The sequence below is a fragment of the Phacochoerus africanus genome, chromosome 1, assembly GCF_016906955.1.
Source record: "Phacochoerus africanus isolate WHEZ1 chromosome 1, ROS_Pafr_v1, whole genome shotgun sequence".
In the NCBI taxonomy this organism is placed as follows: domain Eukaryota; kingdom Metazoa; phylum Chordata; class Mammalia; order Artiodactyla; family Suidae; genus Phacochoerus; species Phacochoerus africanus.
In genome coordinates this window covers 215,555,192-215,577,789 of record NC_062544.1, presented here as the reverse complement: position 1 = coordinate 215,577,789, position 22,598 = coordinate 215,555,192, and the positions used below count along the sequence as shown (strand labels likewise).

Sequence of the window (22,598 nt, the reverse complement as noted above, 5' to 3'; positions counted from 1 at the left end):
AATTGTTTTATTTTAAATTGGAGCACTGTAGAATTTTGGTGAAAAGGGCTCTTGAATGTATTTTTCAACAGCTTTATTATTGAGGAATAACTGACATACAATAAACAGCGTACTGATAATATGTTACTTTCCTTATTCTTGATGCTCTGGCATTTAGAGTCTTGATCCTAGAAGTGCTAATTCCTAGATAGAGCAAACAACTCCCTTAATGAGCATAGCTTTTTTTTTTCTTTTTGTCTCTAGTCTTTTTAGGGCCGTACCTGCCGCATATGGAGGTTCCCAGTTTAGGGGTCGAATCACAGCTGTAGCCTCCAGCTTATGCCAGAGCCACCGCAACGGCAGATCCAAGCTGCATCTGTGACCTATACCACAGCTCACAGCAATGCCGGATCCTTAACCCACTGAGTGAGGCCAGGGATCGAACCTGCAACTTCATGGTTCCTAGTCCGATTCGTTTCCACCACGCCACGATGGGAACTCCATGAGCACAGCTTTGATATACAGACTAATCCAGGCCCCACACCCACAACAATCTTTATAAAAAACTCTTACACACCAAGCCCATACTCCCCTGCCCTAAATCACCCCAGGGCCAAATACCAACAACTACAGACCACCCCTATATCTCAGAGCCCTCTGAAATTCTTCAAGCTAGCCAATCCTAAACTTACTCAGCTACCTGCCTTGCCCATCCCTTTCCATTAAAACCCTAATAAAGGCTCTGAGCCCTGCTCTCCCCTCTTCCTCTTTTGCCTTCTGATCAAACCTAGTCCTCTCCAGGTGACCCTGCATGGCACAGGTGCCTCCTGTTTCTAGGGATCTGTGAGTGCAAACTTCTTTCTTCATGATGATAATTTCTGTATCTGTGTGCCTTAGCATACTTGATTGACAGAAATCCCAGGTACGTTTTTAGAACAAACTACATGCCTTTTAAAGTGTACCGTCTGCTAAGTGCTGACACATGTCTACATTGTACAACCCTCACTACAAGCAAGATCATGAAGATATCCATAACCTGAAAAAGTTTCCTTGAGCCACTTCCCAAGACCTGCCTTCCATGCATCCACACTCCCACCCCACCAATGATAATGCTATCATTATAGATCACTTTGCATTTTAATAATCATATATATGTATGCATGTATACATTATATACATACATAATATTACATTCTGTAGCCTTTTTGTTTGGCTCATTTCACTCAGCATAATTCTCTTGAGGTTCGTCTGTGTTACTACATGTTCATTCTTTTTATTGCTAAACAGTGTTCCATTATATAGGTAGGTATAAATTATAAGTCTCTATAATTTATTTATAGAGACTTTTTGATGAACGTTTGGATTATTTCCAGTTTCTATCACAAATTAAGCTACTACGAATATTCACGTACATGTTCCTATATGACCATGCTTTTGATTCTCTTGAGTAAATACCTAGGAGTACAGTGGCTTAGTTCGTATTGTAGGTGTTTTTTTTTTTTTTTTGTCTTTTTGCCATTTCTAGGGCTGCTCCCGTGGCATATGGAGGTTCCCAGGCTAGGGGTCGAATCGGAGCTGTAGCCGCCGGCCCATGCCAGAGCCACAGCAACGCGGGATCCGAGCCGCATCTGCAACCTACACCACAGCTCACGGCAACACCAGATCCTTAACTCACTGAGCAAGGCCAGGGATTGAACCTGAAACCTCATGGTTCCTAGTCAGATTCGTTTCCGCTGTGCTCTGACAGGAACTCCTGCAGGTGTATGGTTTTAAGTAAACCTTGAAATAAACTGCCAAACTGCTTTACAAAGTGATAGTATTAATTTTACATTCTCACCAGCTGCATATGATATAGTTCTAGCTATTCTACAGCCTTGCTGACACTTGGCAAGATCAGTGTTTTAAATTTTAATCTCTCATAGGTATGTGGTAACATTACATGCTGGTTTTAATTTGCTTTTCCTAACAACTAGTTACATTGAGAATTTTTTCATGTGTTTGTCATCTATATCTGTTCTTGGATGAAATCCATTTAAAATTATGCCCATTTTTAAAAGTTTTGTTGTTTTCTTAGTATTGAGTTTTGAGAGTTGTTACATGTTATATATACTGTGATTTGCTAATACGTTCTCTCAATCTATAGCTTGCCTTTGCATTTCTTTACCAGTTATGCTTGGGAGATCAGAGTCCTTAATTTTGATGAAGTCCAATTTATCAATTTTTTTCCTTTTTTTTTTGTCTTTTTGCCTTTTTTGTTGTTGTAGTTGTTGTTGTTGCTGTTGCTATTTCTTGGGCCGCTCCCGCGGTATATGGAGGTTCCCAGGCTAGGGGTCTAATCGGAGCTGTAGCCACAGGCCTACGCCAGAGCCACAGCAACGCGGGATCCGAGCCGCGTCTGCAACCTACACCACAGCTCACGGCAACGCCGGATCGTTAACCCACTGAGCAAGGGCAGGGACCGAACCCGCAACCTCATGGTTCCTAGTCGGATTCGTTAACCACTGTGCCACGACGGGAACTCCTTTTTTCCTATTTTTGATGTTATAGCTAAGAACTCTTTGTCTCACTCAGAGTCACAAGGTCTTTTTTCTGTATTTTCAAGGATCCATTTTGAGCTATTTTTACACTGTATGACGTATAGATTGAAGTTTGTTTTTTGCTTATGGATTTCTAATTGTTCCAGCATCATTTGCTGAAAAGACTATCTTTCCCTCCACTGAACTGCCTTTGCAACATCTCTACTTATCCATTGATTTATCTATCTTGATTTCAATGCTCTCTTGATTAATTTAGCTGTATAATTAGCTTTGAAATCAGATAGTGTAAATCTTCCAAATTTGATTTCCTTTTGCCAAGTTAGTTGGTCTATTCGAGGTCCTTTGAATTTCCACATGAATATTTTAGGATCTGCTTTCCAACTTCTACGAAAAAGGCAACTGTAATTTTGATTGGGATTATATCTAATCAATAGAAAAGTTTGAGAAGAAAGGACAGCTTCAGAATATTGAATCTTGGAGTTCCTGTCATGGCGACAGCACAAACGAATCTCACTAGGAACCATGAGGTTGCAGGTTCGATCCCTCAGTGGATTAAGGAACCAGTGTTGCCCTGAGCTGTGGTGTAGGTCGAAAACACGGCTTGGGTCTGGCATTGCTGTGGTTGTGATGTAGGCCGGCAGCTATAGCTCTGATTTGATCCCCTACCTGGGAACCTCCACATGCCATGGGTGCGGCCCTAAAAAGACAAAAGACCAAAAAAAAAAAAAAGAATATTGAATCTTCCAGTTCATGGATATGGTATATATATTCATTTATTTCTTCAGTTTCTTCAATTTCCTCTCAAAAATGTTTTGTAGTTTTCCTCTCTATTCTGTATATATGGTGAATTACATTGATTTATTTAAGAGCATTAAATCAACCTTGCATTTCTGGGATAAACCTACTTGGTTATGATGTATTACTGTGCTTTTAATATTATTTTATATTCAATTTGTTAAAATTTTATTAAGAATTTTTGCGTCTACATCCATGAGGATGTTGGTGTGTAGTTTTCTGAAGCATTTACATAGAATTGACATTCTTGCTGAAATGTTTGATAAGTTTCATTAGTGAAGCCACCTGGGCCTAGGGCTTTGTGGGAAGGTTTTCGTGACAAGTGTAATTTCTTTAATAGATGAACTAAATAGCCCTGTATCTCTGTTAGAGTGAGTTTGATAGTTTGTGTCTTTCAAGGAATTTTTCCAGTTCATCTAAGTTGTTAAATTTATTGGCATAAAGTTGTTTATAACGTTTCCTTATTTTCCTTTAAACTCTGTAGACTCATCTCACCTCTCTCACTCCTGGAACTGGTCACTTGTGCTTCCTCTCCTTTTTTTCTGATCAGTCTGGCTAGAGGTTTGTTAATTTTATTGATTTCACATAACCAGCTTTTTGTTTTACTGGCATTCTCTATTTCCCCCATTTTATATTTTGTGATTTCTACTTTGATCTTTCTAAGTTCCTTATTTCTTATTAGGTGTAATTTGCTTTTCTTTCTCTGGTTTCTTAAGTTGAAGCTGTGGTCATTGATTTGAGACCTTTTTTTCTTTTCTAACATAAATATTTGATGCTGTGAAACTTTCCTCTAAGTATTGAACTAGCTGCAACCCACAATTTTGATGTTATATTTTCATTTTCATTCAAAGCACTTCTTAATTTCACTTATTTCTTCTTTGAACCATGAGTTATTTAGTTTCTTTAGTTTATTAGTGTTTTTTAGTGTTCTTAGTTATTTAGTGTTCTTTAGTTTCTAAATATTTGGGGATCTTTCAGATATCTTCCTGGTATTTTTGATTTACTTCCTCTTTGTTCCTGAGTTAATTAATGTGAATACCTTTAAATTTATTGAGACTTTAAAAAACTGTCTTAGAATATGGTTTATCCTGGTAAATGTTTCATGTACAGTTGAAAAAAATATACATTCTGCTGCTGCTAGGTGGGATATTCTATATCAGTTTGGCCAGGTTTGTTGGTAATGTTATTCAAGTTTACTAAAGTCCTACTGATTTTCTGCCTACTTGTTTCATCAATCATTGAGAGAGAGGTACTGAAATCTCTACCTATAACTGAGAACTTTTCTAGTTATTATTGCCAATCTAACAGGTCTTGCTTTATGAATTTCAAACCTCTGTTTTAAAGCATATAAATATTAAGATTTATTATGTCCTCTTGATTAATGTTTCCTTTATCTTTAGATAAAGTCCCTCTTTATGCCCGGTAATGTTCTTTTCTCTGAAATCTATTTTGTCTGATGTTAGTATAGTCCCTCAGCTTTGTCTGATTTTTCTTATCATGATATATCTTTTTCCATCCTTTTACTTTTAACTTGGTTGCGTCTTTATATATAAAGCAGTCTTCTTGTAGACAGCACATAGTTGGATTGTACTTTTTTACTCTATCAGTGTTAGATGATTTAATTTGAAGTGTTTAGACCATTTATAATTAGTGTGATTATTTGAGATGGCTAGGTTTACATAAACCGCCTTGCTACTTGTTTTTGTTCTGCCCATATGTCCTTTATTATCTTTTTGTCTTTTTCTGATTTACTTTGAGTATTTTTAACTCACTTTTATCCCCTTTATTGGTTTATTAGATATAATTCTTTATTGTGTTATAGGCATATCTCATTTTATTGCACCTGGCTTTGTTGTGCTTCACGGTATTGCATTTTCACAAGTTGAAGGTTTGGGGCAACCCTGCTTTGACCAAGTCTATAAGCACCATTTTCCCAACAGCATTTGCTCACTTTCTGTCTCTGTGTCACATACAGTATTTCAAACTTTGTCATTATTATTATATTTCTCATGGTGATCTGTGATCAGTGATCTTTAATGTTACTGCTACAACTCAGTGAGGGCTTAGATGACGGTTAGCATTTTTAGCAATAAACTATTTGAGAATTAAGGTATGTACACTTTTTTTTTAGTCATGATGCTCTTGCACACTTAACAGACTACAGTATAGTATAAGCATGACATTCGTATGTACTAGGGAACAAAAAAATTTGTATGACTCGCTTTATTGTGATATTCATTTTAGTGCAGTGATCCGGAACTGAACTCACAGTTATTTCCAAGGTATGCGTGTATTTTAGTAGCTGCTTTAGGGCTTGTAACACCCATTTTTAACTTATCATTGTCTACCTTTAAGTGATATTTTAGCACTTCACCTATAGCACATGAAACTTCCAGCAGTATATTCCCATTTCTTCCCTCCTGGTCTTTGTACTATTGTCATTCATTTTACTTTTATGTGTCTTATAAACCTCATAAGTTATTAATTTTCATTTATCATTTATGCTCGTGCATATTTTTCTCCTAAACTGTTAGTTCCTTGAAATTGGGATTCGTATTTGAGTCAGTGTTGGCACTTAACAGATGTTAAAAAACACTTTTTAAAATAAATGCTGAAAGAGAAGGGAGGTGGTGGCAAAATGGCTCTGTTGCTTACCAAGGTGAAGTCCAGGACTGGTCCGACCAATGTAGAAATACACAATGGCAGCGACCCCCATGTTAACCAGGGTATAGACCCACTGGATCACAAACATGATGAGAAGGGACCCAACAACCTGTGGAAACAGAGTAGGAAGGGCAAGTCATCTAAGGGGTTATTACATGGTAAGCAAGATATAAGGCTAGGGCCTTAAGAAACAAGACTCCTTCTTATCAACCTCTCATTACTCTAAATCTGAATAAGTGAAGATCACTCACAATTCAAAAAACCTCTTTTAAACAGATATTTGGGAAGACATCCTCCTGAAAGTACCCTCTAAACAAAACAATCAGTAAATAGATATTTCATCCTTGCCCCTTGTCCTACTACTTTCTAGGAGAAAAAAAAAAACTAGAGTGAAATTATGCTCATTTGGTATACCTAGAAATTTGGTGATCAGAGGTTATCAGTAATGATTTTTAAAAGTCAAACCATTGATTAAAAATAAGTAGTTCATTAAATGTAATCTTGCCATATGTGGCCTCATCTAAATTCTGATATAACAAGTAATGAAATCATATTGCTCCCACTTAAGATTCCCCTCTTCCCTTCTCTACACCCCACCCAAAAATGTCACATCTCCATTTGAATTCAGTCTTAAGGATGATTGAGATCAAAATGAAGTCACTCACCCCCAACAGAGAGATCCAGGGGTTGCATATGCGGGTGTAGAAAGAAGTTGGTCTCCTCTGGATATCTTGTTCCTGGAGCCTGGACTTTAGGAAGAAATCTAAAAAAGTAAGTGAGCCAAAATCCTTGGTTACTCATTTGTTATCAAACCCTCCAGTGTTTATATTAGCCAATACCTATAAGCTCCTCCTCTCCAATTTTGCAACTCAGCCTAAAAGATAACTTCCACTCACCTCAACCATCAACTCCTTTAGCCACGCCTGAGGCCTGTCTTTACCAGAAAGCTTATACCTCCTAAATCTGATTTCAATCAGTCCAACCTCAGCCCATCACCTCCTTTTCGCCTCTTTTGCTTTGCTGTCTCCCACCTCACTAGTCAGAGCTGCAGAGGGACCTTCAGTTAACTTGCCTAGTATGTTTTTGCTTCCTTTCACCTACCTCCTCTTTTCATTCTCCTCTCACCTAGCTTAGATCCCATGGTCCAAGACTGTCAACAAGTACTGCCTTGGATGTGTCATCTGCTTCCACATCTCAGTATTGCTCAACAGCGTACACCTAGTCTACTCATTCTTCTACTTGCTGATATAACCAGTTTACAACCTCTCCTTTCAAAGGAGAGCTTTCATATTGTCTTATCACCAAATCTACCCACCTTCTTGCATCTGTACCCTCTCTTTGCCTTTTCATTTTTAGAGTGGATGAGCAGCCCTGGCTCCTACCTAAGGCCCATCCCTACATTTGTGCCCTGCTCAAGGACTTTGCTTTTCCATCCTCTACTAAATCATCTCCATCAAATGCAAATACACTGTAATTTCTCCCACTAAACAAGTTCTCCCCCTACCTACTGTCCTATTTGTCTCCCTTATAGCAAAACTGCTCAAAATAATTGCCTATATGGTTTCTACCTTCCACTCTTCCCTCACTGACACTTAGATTATGGATTATATACACCATTCTACTAAAACTACTCTTCCTAAGGTTGTCAAGAACTTGAATCTTTTTAAATTCAATGGTCAACTCCAAGTCTTCATCTTACTTGACCTTTCAGACAGTATCTGACATGTGAGATCATTTCCATCTTCTTGAAACACATTCTTATCTTGGTTTGCAGGATGCCTCACTCTCCCAGTTTTCCTCCTACCTCACTGCCCACTTCTTCTAAGTCTCCTTTGCTGGCTCAGCTCCTCCTTCCAACCCCCAAATATTGGAGCAGCATTCATTCAGTCCTCAGCACTCTTCTTTATTCAGCTTACACTTTCTCCTAGGAGCTCACATCTCCGTGGCTTTAAATACTATCCATACATTGAGAATTCCAAGGTGACATCATCTGCAACCTTTCCCTTGAACTGAAAATTTCAATATCTAGTTGTCTGCCCAATACCTCCTCTACATGGCTAATAAACACCTCAAACCTTAGCATGACTAAAGGAGAAATCTATGCTCTCTAAGTCTTCTTCGTCTGAGTAAATGACACCACCATTCCCTCAAATATCTAAGATTCATCCTTGACTCCTTTTTTCTCACACCCACATCTATTGCATCAGTAAATCCTGTTTATTCAAGAAATATTCAGAATATGGCACTCCTCATCACCTCCATTCCTTCTGTCCTAGTCTGAGACACTTTCATCTCCCATCTGATGTATTGAGTGCACGCCTGTAATGGAGACCCCAGCTAAGAGCTCTTGCATCATGTAACTAAGTTCTCACCAAGGGAATGTGAACAGAAGAGGTGAGTGCCACTTTTACACCAAAGTCTTTGAGAGAGTAGGTGTGCCTCATCTCTGTGCCCTAAATCTAAACATAGTAACTCAGTCTTGACGTTCAAAGACCTTAGAAGACGGTGAAGTCACAAAAGATGGAAGGAGCCTGGGTCCCTAAATCAATGCATGGAGGAGAGACTCCACTGACTTGGAACTCTCTCCCTGGACTATGCAAGTGAGAAATAACTTTCCATTGTGTTTAAGCCACTATGTTTTTGGTTATTTGTGATAGCATTAGCCTCCCTTAATCAATAGACCTTCAAACAAGCTTTAAGTCCTTCTCTTACCTCTATACGATCTATGCTTCAAAAAGCCAGTGAGCTTCTTAAGGCTGGATCTGATCATATCACAAGTCTAGCTAGAGCCTTTAGCGCCCTTCTATCATGGTCACCATGGCCTGCATGGCCCTACACAGCACCAATCCAATTCCCACCTGTCCCTTACACATGCCATTTCCTCTGCCTATAATTCTTCCCCGACAGCTCTTCATGGATCACTGCTTTACACAGCTCAGTTCATTAAAATATCCTCTTCTCAAAGAGCTATTTTCTGAAAAAAACTATCTGAAACAGTACCCCCCCACCCTAGTCTCTATCCCGTTACCCCCCACTTTATTATTATTGCTGTTGTTTTTTTATAATAACCACTCTTTTTTGGCTGCGTCCAATGCATGTGGAAGTTCCCAGGCCAGCGACTGAACCCATACCACAGCACTAGAGCCACAGCAGTGACAACACCAGATCCTTAACCCCCTGAGTCACCAGGGAACTCCCCCAGTTTATTATTCATCATAGTACTTATCAGTTACTGACATCACAGCATGTATGTGTTTACTTATTATGTGTCTTCCCTGCTCGAATGCAAGTGCAATGACAGCAGAGACCTTCCATGTCTATTCATGTTTCATGTCCCCAGCACCTAGAACAGCATTTGGAATGTACATGAGGTTAAATGAATGACAAACCATCCTAGCCCCTGAAGAAGGCTTCATCCTTTCAATATTTATCTGCCTTTACAATGTGCTTCTATCGTATTTATCTTTTATACCTCCATGTCTTGAGGGCAAGGACCATCTTTTATATCTCTAAAAGCCAAATCTAGGTATGTAGGCATTTGTGTATAGGAAGTACTCAGTAAATGTCTTCTTATTAATCATGGATTAAAATAAATTCTGCCAAGGTTTATGACTGATTTGAGTTGATGGCCCTATTACCTTGCTATTTTTTTTAAAAAAAGGAAGAAACACTGTTATGATTAAGTTGTATGGTTTCCACATGCTCAATGCATGATTCATTTTTTCAATCATAAGCTTAGTGAAATACAGTTGCCCCCTGGTTTTTTAGGAGGAACAGTATTGGTGAAGGACTTAGATTCTTGCCTCTCTGAGGTTTGCCAAATGTTAAGTTCACTCCTTCACACTTGATTTTTTTTTTTTCTTTTTCAGCCCTACTCCTGGCATATGGAAATTCCCAGACCAGGGATAGAATCTGAGCTGCAGCTGCAATTTATGCCATAGCTGTGGCAATGTCAGGTCCTTAACCCACTGCACCAGGCCAGGGATCAAACCCACTGCAGACCACACTGGATCCTTAACCTGGTGCACCACAGAGGGAACTCCTCACACTTGATTTGATCCTGCACAATGTCAATTATGCTGTACCCAAAGGAATTGTATGGGTGTGTGTTTTCTGAGGAACTCTGGGGAAAGTTGTAGGCAGGGGTAGGTACCCCCAGGCAAATGCAGAGAAGATTTTTGTTTGTTTGTCTTTTTGTCCTTTTTAGGGCCACACTCACGGCATATGGATGTTCCCAGGCTAGGGGTCCAATCGGAGCTGTTGCTGCTGGCCTACACCAGAGCCACAGCAATGCCAGATATGAGTTTCATCTGAGACCTACACCACAGCTCACAGCAATGCTGGATCCTCGACCCACTGAGGGAGGCCAGGGATTGAACCCGCAACCTCACGGTTCCTAGTTGGATTCTTTTCCGCTGCACCATGACGGGAACTCCCTCAGTGCAGTTTTATATGTCAGCTGAGGGAGGGAGAATTCAGGCAAGGATGCTCGATGACTTTGAATAGGTATGACAATACCGGTGGACAATTATTCACAATTTTGAGCAGCTATGGTTTCAAAATCCTTCCAAAAAGACTGAAGGAATTTTTTAATCTTTTTAAGGGCTATGCTAGAAAAAATAAGCCTTACCGACTTAAGGTGGGAGGAGACAGTTTCTCACATTAGAAATACTAGAATAATAACTAGGAAGGCGACTTTATCAAGCTTTAGTCACGAAACAAACAATCAGGTAAACAGAACCATGCATGAGACATGTTAAAAATATCAAATATAATAAACATAATGCATAACATTAACTTGTCTTTTAAAATCTAGTAGTATGTCTAACAAGTTCTATGTTCACAAAACCCATGCAGATACAAAGACTTTAAATATGAAGGGGGAAAACAATTATGCCCATTTTTAAAATCATGAATTTAAGTAATTTTATAAAAACTACTTAAAATCATACTAAACCATCTCTAGAAATGTCCTCCATAACTTTATCAAAATAAATAGTCCTGATTGGCATGTACGAATGGAGAATGTACATTGTTACAGTCCACAAAGGATCATGTTTCAAGTTCATGCGGTATTTTGTTGTGTGGATTCTACAGTCTTTTAACCCCTTTCCAAATGCTGTGCACTAAAGTTATTTCTAGGTTGTCACTAGCACCAACAATGCAGCTATGACAATCATATCTTATTGGTATATATTTTATGGTCTGTTGTTTGGTTTGGGGTTGTTTCTTTGATATACAATTCCCTGCGCAGATTTACTAAGGTGGAGCAATTAGTTTAATATTTCCTGTTACATCTTGAAAGATCCTGCTTCAGAAAGAATGAACTGGTGAGACTTTTAACTATGGCAATGCGAAGAGGTCAGTGAATCTTTGCCCTGAGAGGCAGGTATATAACTAGACAAAATCATCAACAAAACAAAACAAAACAAAACCCACTCGGGGCTCTGGAAATTTACCAGATGGAGACAACACACTAAGAATGTTTGTTTTTCAAAGACCGCTGGAGCCCAGGGTAAGAACAGTGAGAGTCTGTGATCTTCAACCTGGGCTGCTCCCATCCCTACCCCGGTTCTTAGCAGCATGCAGCTGGCCCCCGTGTCTCCACCACCCACGAGGCTCCCACTCTCTGCCAGGAGATCTGTGTGAGTTTGGAAGCACAGTCAAAGTTGCGGCCAGTCCTCTAGTGTCCCCTGGCTTGGAGCTTTGCCCGTCTCTTATAGGCCCCTTGGGCAGGGGGCCATGGGGAGCTATTGAGCCTCCATGGCTCTCTCATTTCTAGGGTCTTCCCACTAAATTTCTGGCTGGTCCCCTGCTCATCCTAGCTGGGTCCACTCCCCCAGGCCAGCAGATCTGAAGGTTTCCTCATTCCACCTTCTCCCGGGTGTAGCACATTGAGCCTATAAAGGCACAGCCCCCAAGTTTGCCCCCTCTGGCAGCAAAACTGTTGGTTTCTGAAGAAATCATGGCCCCACACCTCCTGAAATGGATGAAACACCAATCCATAGATCCAAAAGGAATGACTCCAGGGACATTGCTTCCAGCAGTGTGTACATACACCCGGTTACCACGTACCCACCCTTGTTAATTTAAATTTTTGACAGCTGAAAGATATGCAAGGATATTTTAATGGTGGTTTAACTTGGGTTCATTTAATCAGTATCGCACCCCAGTTCATAACAGAGACTGAACCCAAGCAGCACACCCTTTGTGTAGTGGTTAAGAACACAGGTTCTAAAGTGAGATGAACCTGGCTTCAAATTCTAGCTGTCTCATATCCCAAGCAAGCATTTAACTTCCCTAGGCCTCACTTTTGTCCTCTGGGCAAGGTAATAACAATGCCTAAATCTGAGCCGAGCTGAGAGAATCTGTTTTAAGTGATCATCTTCATGCTAGGTACCTGGGACGGGCTCAGTACATGCTGCCAGTTTTTAACCACTAACAACATTCAACACCAACCATTAAAGTCAGCTTGGTGCGTGGACAACATATGAGTCTGGGCATCAGCTTTTCAAATGTAAACTGCGCATTCATCTCTTCCGGCCTCTCTTTAGCAGAATCTGGATTTTGACCTTCCTGTTTTTAAAAATAATACGCGTTGGAAGGTATGCTTTTATCAGTTGTGTTTGTCAGAATAATTGTTTCCTTCTGTGACACTGTGTTGTGCAAATGTTTTTTTTATTTCTGTTTAATCAGATCCTTTTGGTCTTTGATGATGTCTTCAATAGTCAGAAATCTCTCTTGTGCAGCTGTTATAAATAAGGAATGTGTGGCTCTATACGGTATCAAATACAGCCCTGAGTTAATTTTTCTGATCCATTTGCTCTCACCAATATTTATTCACTAGTGCTTTGATTCTTAGTATTTTATGGCATCTGGTGGCATCACATATTAGGTTCTTCTAATAATTTAACTCTAGCTACTCTTTACCATATCAGTGGTTCAATTTTTAGCCAAGATTTGCACAATCGTTCATCAATTTAATTAGCCCTTGCTGAGTGTCTGTCAGTGTCATGTACTATGTGGGAATATTGTTGATGAGCACAAGGTGGAAAGACATGGTTTGGGACTAAAGGACTCACAGACAAGGGCCAAAGGGATAAAACTGAATATTTCTTTTTCTTAAGACAGACAGATGAGTAGGCCCAAAGACAAAAGTGTAAACAAATGTATAAAACAAAGCGATAAAGATTTTCTAACACTAGGGTGACTCAAACGTTATGCATGCACAGGAGAAGAAATGAGGGAAGGCTTCTGAAACAGAGTCTGAAAAGTCGAATGGTCTTTGAACAACAAGCCAGCATTTTTCAGATGGAAAAGGAGGAAATGACGCGATTGGAGAAGGCAGGATCGTGGGTGCGAAGGCAGGAAGGAATATGGAACATGACGGGTCTGGGGCACGTGTCTGGGTGTGACTGGACATATGCGTGTGGGCTGTCATGAGAAAAGCGGCCAGGAAGGTAGGATGGGGCAGGATTGCCAAGAAGCTGTCAAACCACAACAAGATCGAAGGCATTAGATTCCAGTGAAAGCTCTTATGTAAGAGAGACAAGATGAGAATTTTATTTCAGAAAGGTCATTCAGTGGACAATGAGAAGGAGAAAGAGAATGTGGGAGAATCTGGACGCAGGAGACTGTGCGGAGGGTAACAAGAGTCTGGGTGCCAGATGATGGGGGTTTGCACCAAGGTGAAGGCAGCAAGGATGGAGGAGAGGGAGGGGTCAACAAGAGCTCAGGACAGTTCTGAGATGGAGCACCTTCACCGGTCAAACGTTATATACTGACCACACATCTCTCCTGAAAACCAACTGAGAAGACATGACAAGAATTGAACAGGCAAAACTCCAAAAGCACAAGGAGAATGAGAGAGGAAAGATAATAACAGGGCTTGGAAGGTGGAAAGGTGATGGAGGAGTGGTAATAGACGGAGCAGAACAGAAAAGGACGAGCTCTAGGGCCCACAGAGAGGAGAGGGTGCAGGCAAGGAGCAGCTCAGTGCGTCCCGGCAGACCCCACAAAGGTCACGACCAGGAAGTAGCTGTCCTTGGGAAGTGACAAGGTGTCAGGGGCTGGCAGCAAGACTGTATATGAAACAGGTGGATATCAAGTTCCTTCCCTCTGGCCTTGCAGCTGGGAAATGACTCTTCTTTGCCTGACCTCCTCCCCAAGGGAGGAGAGGGTTCCTCTGAAGAAATAAAACCAGAAAGACTCCAGACTTGGGACATCAGGCATAGCAAAGAGTGGAGGAATGGAGCTAGAAACTGGAGGATTCGATGAAAGTCTATATCCTAAACAGGGGGTCACCCCTACTCCCTTATGTCACCTGGCTCCTGAATACAGCCATCTAGGGGACTGCCAGGCAAGAGATTAAAGGACTCCTCTCTGGAGGAAAATATCCAGCAGGTCACCTTTGGGGGTCCTCCTGTGACAAAGCTAGTCTACCCCCTGATCATTCTAGAATAAAGGACCCTAATCAATATGCCCTGCCTAGGACAGATCTTCTAAATAGCTTTTTAATACTTACTTCTCTAAGCAGGAAGAGAAATCAAAATCAAAAGAGCAACAGATATTTTTATAAAGCTTCTAATATAAAAGAGAGAGTGAAACCAAAGAGAAAAGAATCTAAAGGGAGAAAAAACTATAAAGGGAGAATAAGTAATATTACCAGAGAGACAAATATTGTGCCCATAAAACAAGAATGAAATGATGTTCAAAAAAAAATTTTTTTTTTGTCTTTTTGGGGATGCACCTGAGGCATATGGAGGTTCCCAGGCTAGGGGTCCAATCGGAGCTACAGCTGCCAGCCTACACCACAGCCACAGCAATGCCAGATCCAAGCCATGTCTGCGACCTACACCACAGCTCACAGCAACGCCAGATTCTTAACCCACTGAGCAAGGCCAGGGATTGAACCTGCAATCTCACGGTTCCTAGTCAGATTCATTTCTGCTGCGCCACGATGGGAACTCCCAAAAATTTTTTTAAAGAATAAGGACAAATCAGGTTATAACCTAGAGCTCTTGGAAATTAAGAACTGGATAATTTGGGCACAGACTATTGTTACCCAATCTCCCCTTCTTCCTAAAGAAAAAAGCCACATGACTTCACGTGAAACAGCAATATACCAGCTCAAAAGACCTTTCTCAGCCTCTGAGAATGGCTGGAAAGGCTAGAGAATCAAGTTCAGGGCTATGTAGCCAGAACAATGCTCAAAGTTACATGCCAGAGCAGTCTGGTAGGGACGCCCCTGCTGCAGGCACCAGGGTCTAGACATTGCAGCCCGCCCACTGGCCCTGAAAGCCCTGGACACTGGAGCCAGGAATGTAGTCATCCTGCAGCCACCACCATGCTTCCAGAGAGTTCCTCAAACTCTCCATTTCTTCAGGTTTCCAGTTCTCAGTTCCAACTATACAGAGGGCTCATCTGATCAGCCAAGCCTGGTTCTGTGCCTGAACTCTGGTTATAGAAGGGGCTGGAAAACTGAGTATCTGACATATTCAGTCTTAAGTGTGCAAGGCTTGCTTTGCTTCCCACCAAGACTCATAACATTAGAAATTCTTCAAATATAGGGAGGTCATTCAATGCTGGGTAGGCTTTAAAAAAAAAAAAAAAAGAAAGACACAAGTCTATCATAACATTGTATCTCTTGTTCCCTGGAGCTGACACAGAAGTATCTGATAGAGGAATTCCAACACAACAGCTTTCTAGCAGGCCTAGAGAACTGAAGATCTAGAGTGGATTGGGACAGGAAACAGAAGACAGAGGCAGGGAAAAAAACAAATGGGTATGATACATTTCTAAAGAATCTGAGCATCTAGAAAATAACATTGAGAGGCGGTTGCCATATCCATCAGAGCATGTAGAGAAAAATGAGGACAGAAAACCAAGCAAATGAAAAAAAAAAAAAAAAACCAAGGCTATTATTAACTCCAGTAAACAGGAAAAGTTGGACAAAAAAGGAAATGTAATCATGGTATAATATATGGCTCAGAGTTAAGCAATATTTACTTAATCGTAATAGTATGAATCTAGCTATTAAGTTAAAAACTGATACAATTACATTGGGGGCACTGGATGAGAAATCAGAGTGGTACAAATGAGTTATTTCCTCATTTATCATAATAGGAAATAAAATATGATATCTGAAATGGACATATCAAGAAGTAGCAACATAAATATATTATCTAGTAACATGAAGGTTAACAGAAGAAAAAACTTTCTGATTGAAAGTGGAATTTGCTGGGATTGTGACTAAGGGGTAGAGAAGGGTAGGAGGCAATGTATGCAAGAGTGGGAACTGCCATACGAGATTTATGTCCGATTTTGTGACTTTTAATTCCACGTGGCTTATTAAACTGTACCCTTCTTAACTTTGCCAAAAATAAAATAATTTTTAAAATGTTAATAATATTCCCACTATTAAAAATCTGCCACCAATTTGAGGTAAAGAGGGAAAGCAGGTGTGCAGAAGAACATAAAGCCTTTACTTTGGAACACTTCCTTCTCTGTCCCCATCTCTCCCCTCCTCTTTGCCCACACTTGTCTGTATGGATCTCAGGGGGCAGGTTAATGAGGAGGAAACCTGGGCTTCAAATACAGGGAGACCTGGGGGTGACATCCAGCTGTGCAAAGTATCAGCTCTGAGGCTCCTCTGTGACCTCACTGGGCCTCGGGACCTTCATTTGCAAACTAGAAAATCCTAGTATCTATTATATTAGCCATGATAATATAGGCAAAGCATCGAGAGTATGGAAGACTCTAAATTCCGAGTTCTCTCTTTCTCTCAGAATTTTTCACACCCTGGAAGCCTCTTGTTGGGGAGTCTCTCCCTGTGTCTCTGTGTTGGCAGATTTGAGGAAGCAAAGAAAAGCTGTGCTCCTTTAGCCCCGTTTCTCTGTCCCCTGCTGCCTAGTTTGGGAGATTCATCTTGCGGAGACGAAACACACTGCGTCCTTGCCAGGCAGTTTGTCACAACACATTTCCACTCCCCTTGAAAGGAAAAACTGGTTTCATTCATGGTGGCTGCGTTTTGAGTAAAATGAAATTAATATTCAATTATGAGCCATGGCTCCCAGCTTTAACATGTAGGAGTAGACAGAAATTTCTGTTTAAAATCACCTATTTATAACAGAGTAGAATTACAAACTCAGTTGATAGCTGACCATGATTTTTTTTTTTTTTTTTTTTTAGGGTCACAGGTATGGTATCTGAAAGTCCCCAGGCTAGGAGTCCAATCAGAGTTGCAGCTGCCAGCCTACACCACAGCCACAGCAACGTGGGATCCGAGCCACGTCTGGGACCTAATACCACAGTTCATGGCAATGCCAGATCCTTAACCCACTGAGTGAGACCAGGGTCGAACCCACATCCTCATGCATACTAGTCAAGTTTGTAATCTGCCGAGCCACAACGGGAACTCTCAGACCATAAAATTTTAAAATAAATACCCAACAAAACTAACAAGCACTTTAAACCCATCTATAAAATGAAGCAGCTAAGGACTTGGAAGAGGGTTGAGACAGCTGAGTAGTCACCCAAATTAGGTTCCAAAGCACCCACCTTCTCCACTCAGCCTTGGCTGGATACTCGGCTCAGGGACAAGTTGCTCTCCACAGGCTCCCCCAGGCTGAGTCCCTTCAGAACTTCTGGGGCGCTGTGTGTCCCCGTAGGGCTCCTGCCTCTCCCAGGAGGCAGCGGGCCATCCGTCAGACCCTTCAGGAGTGAAGGAAGCAGGGGAGCTGAGGTCCAAGAGGAAGCTCTCCTGCAGGGTTTGCTTGGTGGCCTTCTTGGTCTTCCCCTTCTGATTCTCGGGGATCCCGTGGTTCTCTCCACCCCTGGGCTGGTTACTCTCAAGCTTCCTGGTGAGCTGGAGGAGCTGGTCCATGTCCTTGGTGAATTCTAGCAGAGTGCCTTCAGACAGGCTCTGGGCAACACCCTCAGAGCCATAGTGGGGAACTTTCTCCAAGAGCAGGTGCTCAGAGCAGTTGAGGGCTCCCAGGCCCTCTCCGGGCGCTGACTCGGGCACCCTGGGGAGGCCACAGGCACCCATGGACAGGGAGAAGTAAGAGTAATCCACCACGATGTATGTCAGCATGAAGTTGATGGTGACGATGGGAGCCAGGACGTTCACCTGACCCACAAGGACAAAGGCCATGGTCACCAAGCTGGTCAGGCAGATGGCAGCTACGGGTGTTTTATTTGGCCCTTTCTACAGAAACAAAAATAACATGCAGGACCACGGAATTTCAGAAGAAAATCACATCATATGATAGAAACACAACTCATAATGGTTCAGCCACTTGGCCCATGTGACTCTTGGTGGGTTAATAACTGTTCGTCTGCACACTTGGGATAATGATATTCACCCTCAGGGTTATTATGAGATCAGAACTAATGCACATACATGGTGGCACTGGCTCACACTGGGCGCCCCACACAACCAATGGGCGTTAGTTGCCTTAGTAACTATTAATATGGGGTAATACTACAGGACAGGGACTTCACAAATATTTCTTCTTTTGTCTTTTCAATGGATTTCAAAGAGGTACAAAATGGATCCTTCCCATGCATTAATGAAGAAAATGACCTTAAGAGGAGTGGCAGACCTTGGAAGACGTAGCAGAATCATCAGTGGCTGAGGTGGGGGAATTCTGACACTAAACATGCATGCAGGGAGTTCCTGTTGTGGCACAGTGGAAACGAATCTGACTAGTATCCATGAGGACGTGGGTTCAATCCCTGGCCTCACTCAGGGAGTCGGGATCTGGCGTTGCCATGAGCTGTGGTGTAGGTCACAGACAAGGCTTGGATCCCACATTGCTGTGGCTGTGGTGTAGGCCAGCAGCTGCAGCTCCAATTCCACCCTTAGCCTGGGAATTATCATCTGCCGCAGATACAGCCCTAAAAAGCAAAACAAACAAACCAACAAACATGCACATACTCTCATACACACATTTATGCACATCTGTTATTAATGGACATGAGTGTGGTGGCCTTCAGGAGGACAGGAGAAGAGAAAAGGTGCTAACTTCATATAATCTGTCATTTGACAGAAGTTATTCATCTGTCACTGACACAGTTCTTGAGCCAAATGCAGTAGTCACCTCTCAGTCCTCATCTTCTTTGACCTAAGGATTACATTTGATCCTGCTGGTCACTCCCTGATGTCCTTACTTCTCTTGGTCCATCTCCTGGCTCACTGACTCCTCCTTCTTCGTCTCTGTTGCTGGCTGCTCCACATCTCTGAAAACTGTATTTAAATCAACCCTGAGCTCCATCCTCAGACCTCTTCTCTTTTCTGTCTGTTTCCTTTCTTCTCACTCAGGTTCATGGCTCTAAATATTAGCATAATGCTCTCAAACTCCCAAATTTGAATCTCCAGCATGAAAAGTTGCTATAAACTCCAGACTTAAATGTTTAACTCACCATCACCATATCTGGTTGATGTCTAGTAGGATCTCAGACCTAATATTTCCAAAACCAAACTGCTGATCCTCCAATGTCCTGCCTCTCAAGTTCCACTCCTTCTGTAGCCTTGTCCAGTTCAGCAAAGGGCCATCCCATCCTTCTAGCTGTTCAGTCAAGCAAAATACTTGATGCCTCTTCTCATTCTCTCATTCTCCTTCCGCAAATATTTTCAGCCTTACCCTCAGGATATACACAGGATCTAACCACCACTCCCACCTCCTTCATGCCAGCACTTGGGAAAGGGAGGGCAGGCATGTGAGCCACTTCCAGATCTGACCTGTGAACCTCCCAGGTGTGTTCCTTCAAGCACAGTCCTCTTACTGAGGGTTGGAACAGACGGCAACCTTCGAAGTCACAGGTTGAAGACAGCAAAGTCATCCATGGCCTGAGGATCAAAGGCCCTATTGAATGACACCTTCCCTAGAACCTCAGAGTAAACATTTTACATACATTTGATAGTTTTTGAAAATTCTATTTTTGAATATATTTGCTACACCTGTTGGCATACTCTACCAAGAAAACTACCAAGAATAGAGTAAATCCTCATAAACTAACAAGAACTTAAAAGCAGGGTCTTAGGTAGGCTGGAGGAGGTCCTAGGTGAGCTATAGGGATGCTAGCGGTCTAGGCCAGGACTCTGAAAAGGGTGGGTTGTAAAGTGATTAAAGAGTCACACGTGAACCTCTGTTACCAAAAGAAAAAACCAGACAAGCCACAGGATGGGGAAAAAATATTCGTACGACATGTAACTGACAAAGGGTAACCCAGAATATACAAAGAATCCTTACAAAATAATTAGAAGACAGACAACCCCCTAAAGAAAATGTGCAAAAGAATGCCTACTCAACATATGAAAGAGGCCCAACCTCATTAGCAGTCAGGGAAATGCAAATTAAAACCAGAGCAAGATCCCATTAAACGCCTACCAGATTGGCAAAAATTAAAACATCTGATAATATCAAGTATTGGCAAGAACACAGAGGAGTGGGAACACTTGCCCACTGCTGAGAGGAGTGTAAATTAACACATACTTTGAACAAAGAGTGCAGTGTTATCTAGTAAGTGCAGATATACACACCTTACAATTGGACGATTCCACCAACTGGTACATAGTCTGGAAGACCTCCCCCCCTTGACCCAGTCTACTACAGGAATGCTGGCTGCACTATCTGCAACAGTCCCAAATTGGGACATATCACGACAGCAGAATGAATAAATCAATTGCAGCAAATGAGGACATGTGACACAGGGATGACAATAAACAGGCTGCTGCTATAAGCAAAATCATGGATGAATCACACAAACATAACGATACCCAAAAGAAGCACGACACATTTATATAAAGTTTAAAAAACAAGCCAAACTGGACTATTTTGTTTAGAGATACATACAGAGGATGCAATCCAGAGTTGGCAAACTATGGTCCCTGTGCCGGATCTGGCCACCATCTGCCCACAAGCTAAGGATGGTTTTACATTTTTAAATAGTTGGGGGGAAAAAAATCAAAGAAGAGTAATATTTTGTGACACATGAAAATTACATTAAATTCTAATTTCAGTGTCCATAAATAAAGTTGTATTGGAAGACAGCCACGCTTACCCCAATAGCTATTGTCTGTGGCAACTTTTGAGCTACAGGAGCAGAGTTGGGCAGTTGTGACAGAGACCAGAAGGCTTGCAAAGCCCAAAGTATGTACTATTGGGTGCTTTTCAGAAAAAGTTTGCTGGTTCCTGAGCAAAACTACAAAGAAAGCAAGGAAACGATCACAGGAGCAGGGACAGTGGCTTCCATAGTGAGAGGGATGGGGCTGTGACCAGAAAGGGAAGGTGGAAGGTGGCATCTGGGGGCTGGCAGTGTTCCCGCCCGGATGGAGGTCACACGATGTTCACTTCAGTATCCTTATTTAGATTGTTCATATCGGTTTTATGTAGTTTTCTGTACGCTGAATGTATCGCCTAAGATTTTTTAAAAGTTTTTTCTCTCCCCCATTAAAAAAGAAAACGTGCTAATAAAATTTAATCATATGTAAAGAGGCTTTGAAAAAAAAGCTTCAAAGTTAAAAGGCAAGTCACAGCTAGGGAAAAGATTTGTAAAACATGTAGCAGAGAAACAGCATCTATCACCTGAGAAGAAAAAGACCAACAATCCCAGAAAAAAGAGACAGATGACTCTTCGAGGAAAAGACCCTCCCTGTGATTCCTAGCAAGAGTAATGGAAAGCGCAAGTACCCTAAGATGCCATGTCTCACTGCACCGCTGACAAAAATTCCCACCTGACAACCAGCTGCAGACAGGCTCACTGCCGACTCAGAGGTGCTCCGCAAGCGTGCAAGCGGCGATCCACATGCCGTGTCCAAATGTGCACGATTATAAACCAAGCTAATAACCTGTTCAGTCAATATGGTCTACCTTCTGGAGTTCCCGCTGTGGCACAAGGGGATCGATTGGTGGCAGCACTGCAGCGCCAGGGCACGAATTCCATCCCTGGCCTCAAGGTTAAAGGATCTGGCGTGGCCACAGCTACAGCATACGTCACAACTGCAGCTCGGATCTAATTCCTGGCCTAGGAATTCCATATGCCGCAGAGCAGCCAAAAAAGAAAAAGAAAAAAAAAAGGCAGAACCATGTATGTATGTGTATGAGTGTGTGTGTGTGTATATATCTTCCTTCCTTGGCAAATTTACCTTCAGGATGATGGGGAAGGCCAGGTTCAAGTTTACAATTCTGGCCCTTCCCAGAGTTCCTCACTGGAGGATGCAGCTTACAGCCCACCACCCGCATCCTCCCAGACGACACCACAGGGGGCCTCATACTCACATGTGGACTCGTAGGTCCATACCCTGGCCCATGAGAGTACAGGTTCAGGAAAGAGGCCCTGGAAGACCTGGATGTGGCAGATGGACATCTGGGCAGTGAATTCCAGCCTGTAGCCTACCTGGACCGTGGTCTAGAAGGGAGGCATGGGATTCAGATGGGCATGTCCTTTTGACCTTATGAATTTCTTACAGAACAGAGCCCTATAAAGCAAGGTCTTTTGGTCCAAATCTAATACTCATGCTAGCTGCTGGGAAACAAGAACTCTCATCCATTGCTAGTGGAAGCACAAAATCCCATGGAAGCTGTTCCGGCAACATCTATTAATAATAAAAATGCACTT

General features: G+C 41.9%; 1 protein-coding gene across 1 annotated transcript in view; it reads right to left on the bottom strand.

Annotated features, from left to right (window-relative positions):
* The window catches only part of SLC12A8 (solute carrier family 12 member 8), a 142,027-nt gene that overhangs the window by 5,757 nt on the left and 113,672 nt on the right, over positions 1-22,598 (bottom strand). Inside the window, exons 10-12 of the mRNA XM_047790408.1 lie at positions 17,535-18,183; positions 6,641-6,738; positions 5,967-6,084 (exon numbers count right to left, since the gene is read on the bottom strand). Of these exons, the coding sequence (XP_047646364.1) occupies positions 5,967-6,084; positions 6,641-6,738; positions 17,535-18,183 (865 nt within the window). The remainder of the gene's footprint in view (positions 1-5,966; positions 6,085-6,640; positions 6,739-17,534; positions 18,184-22,598) is intronic.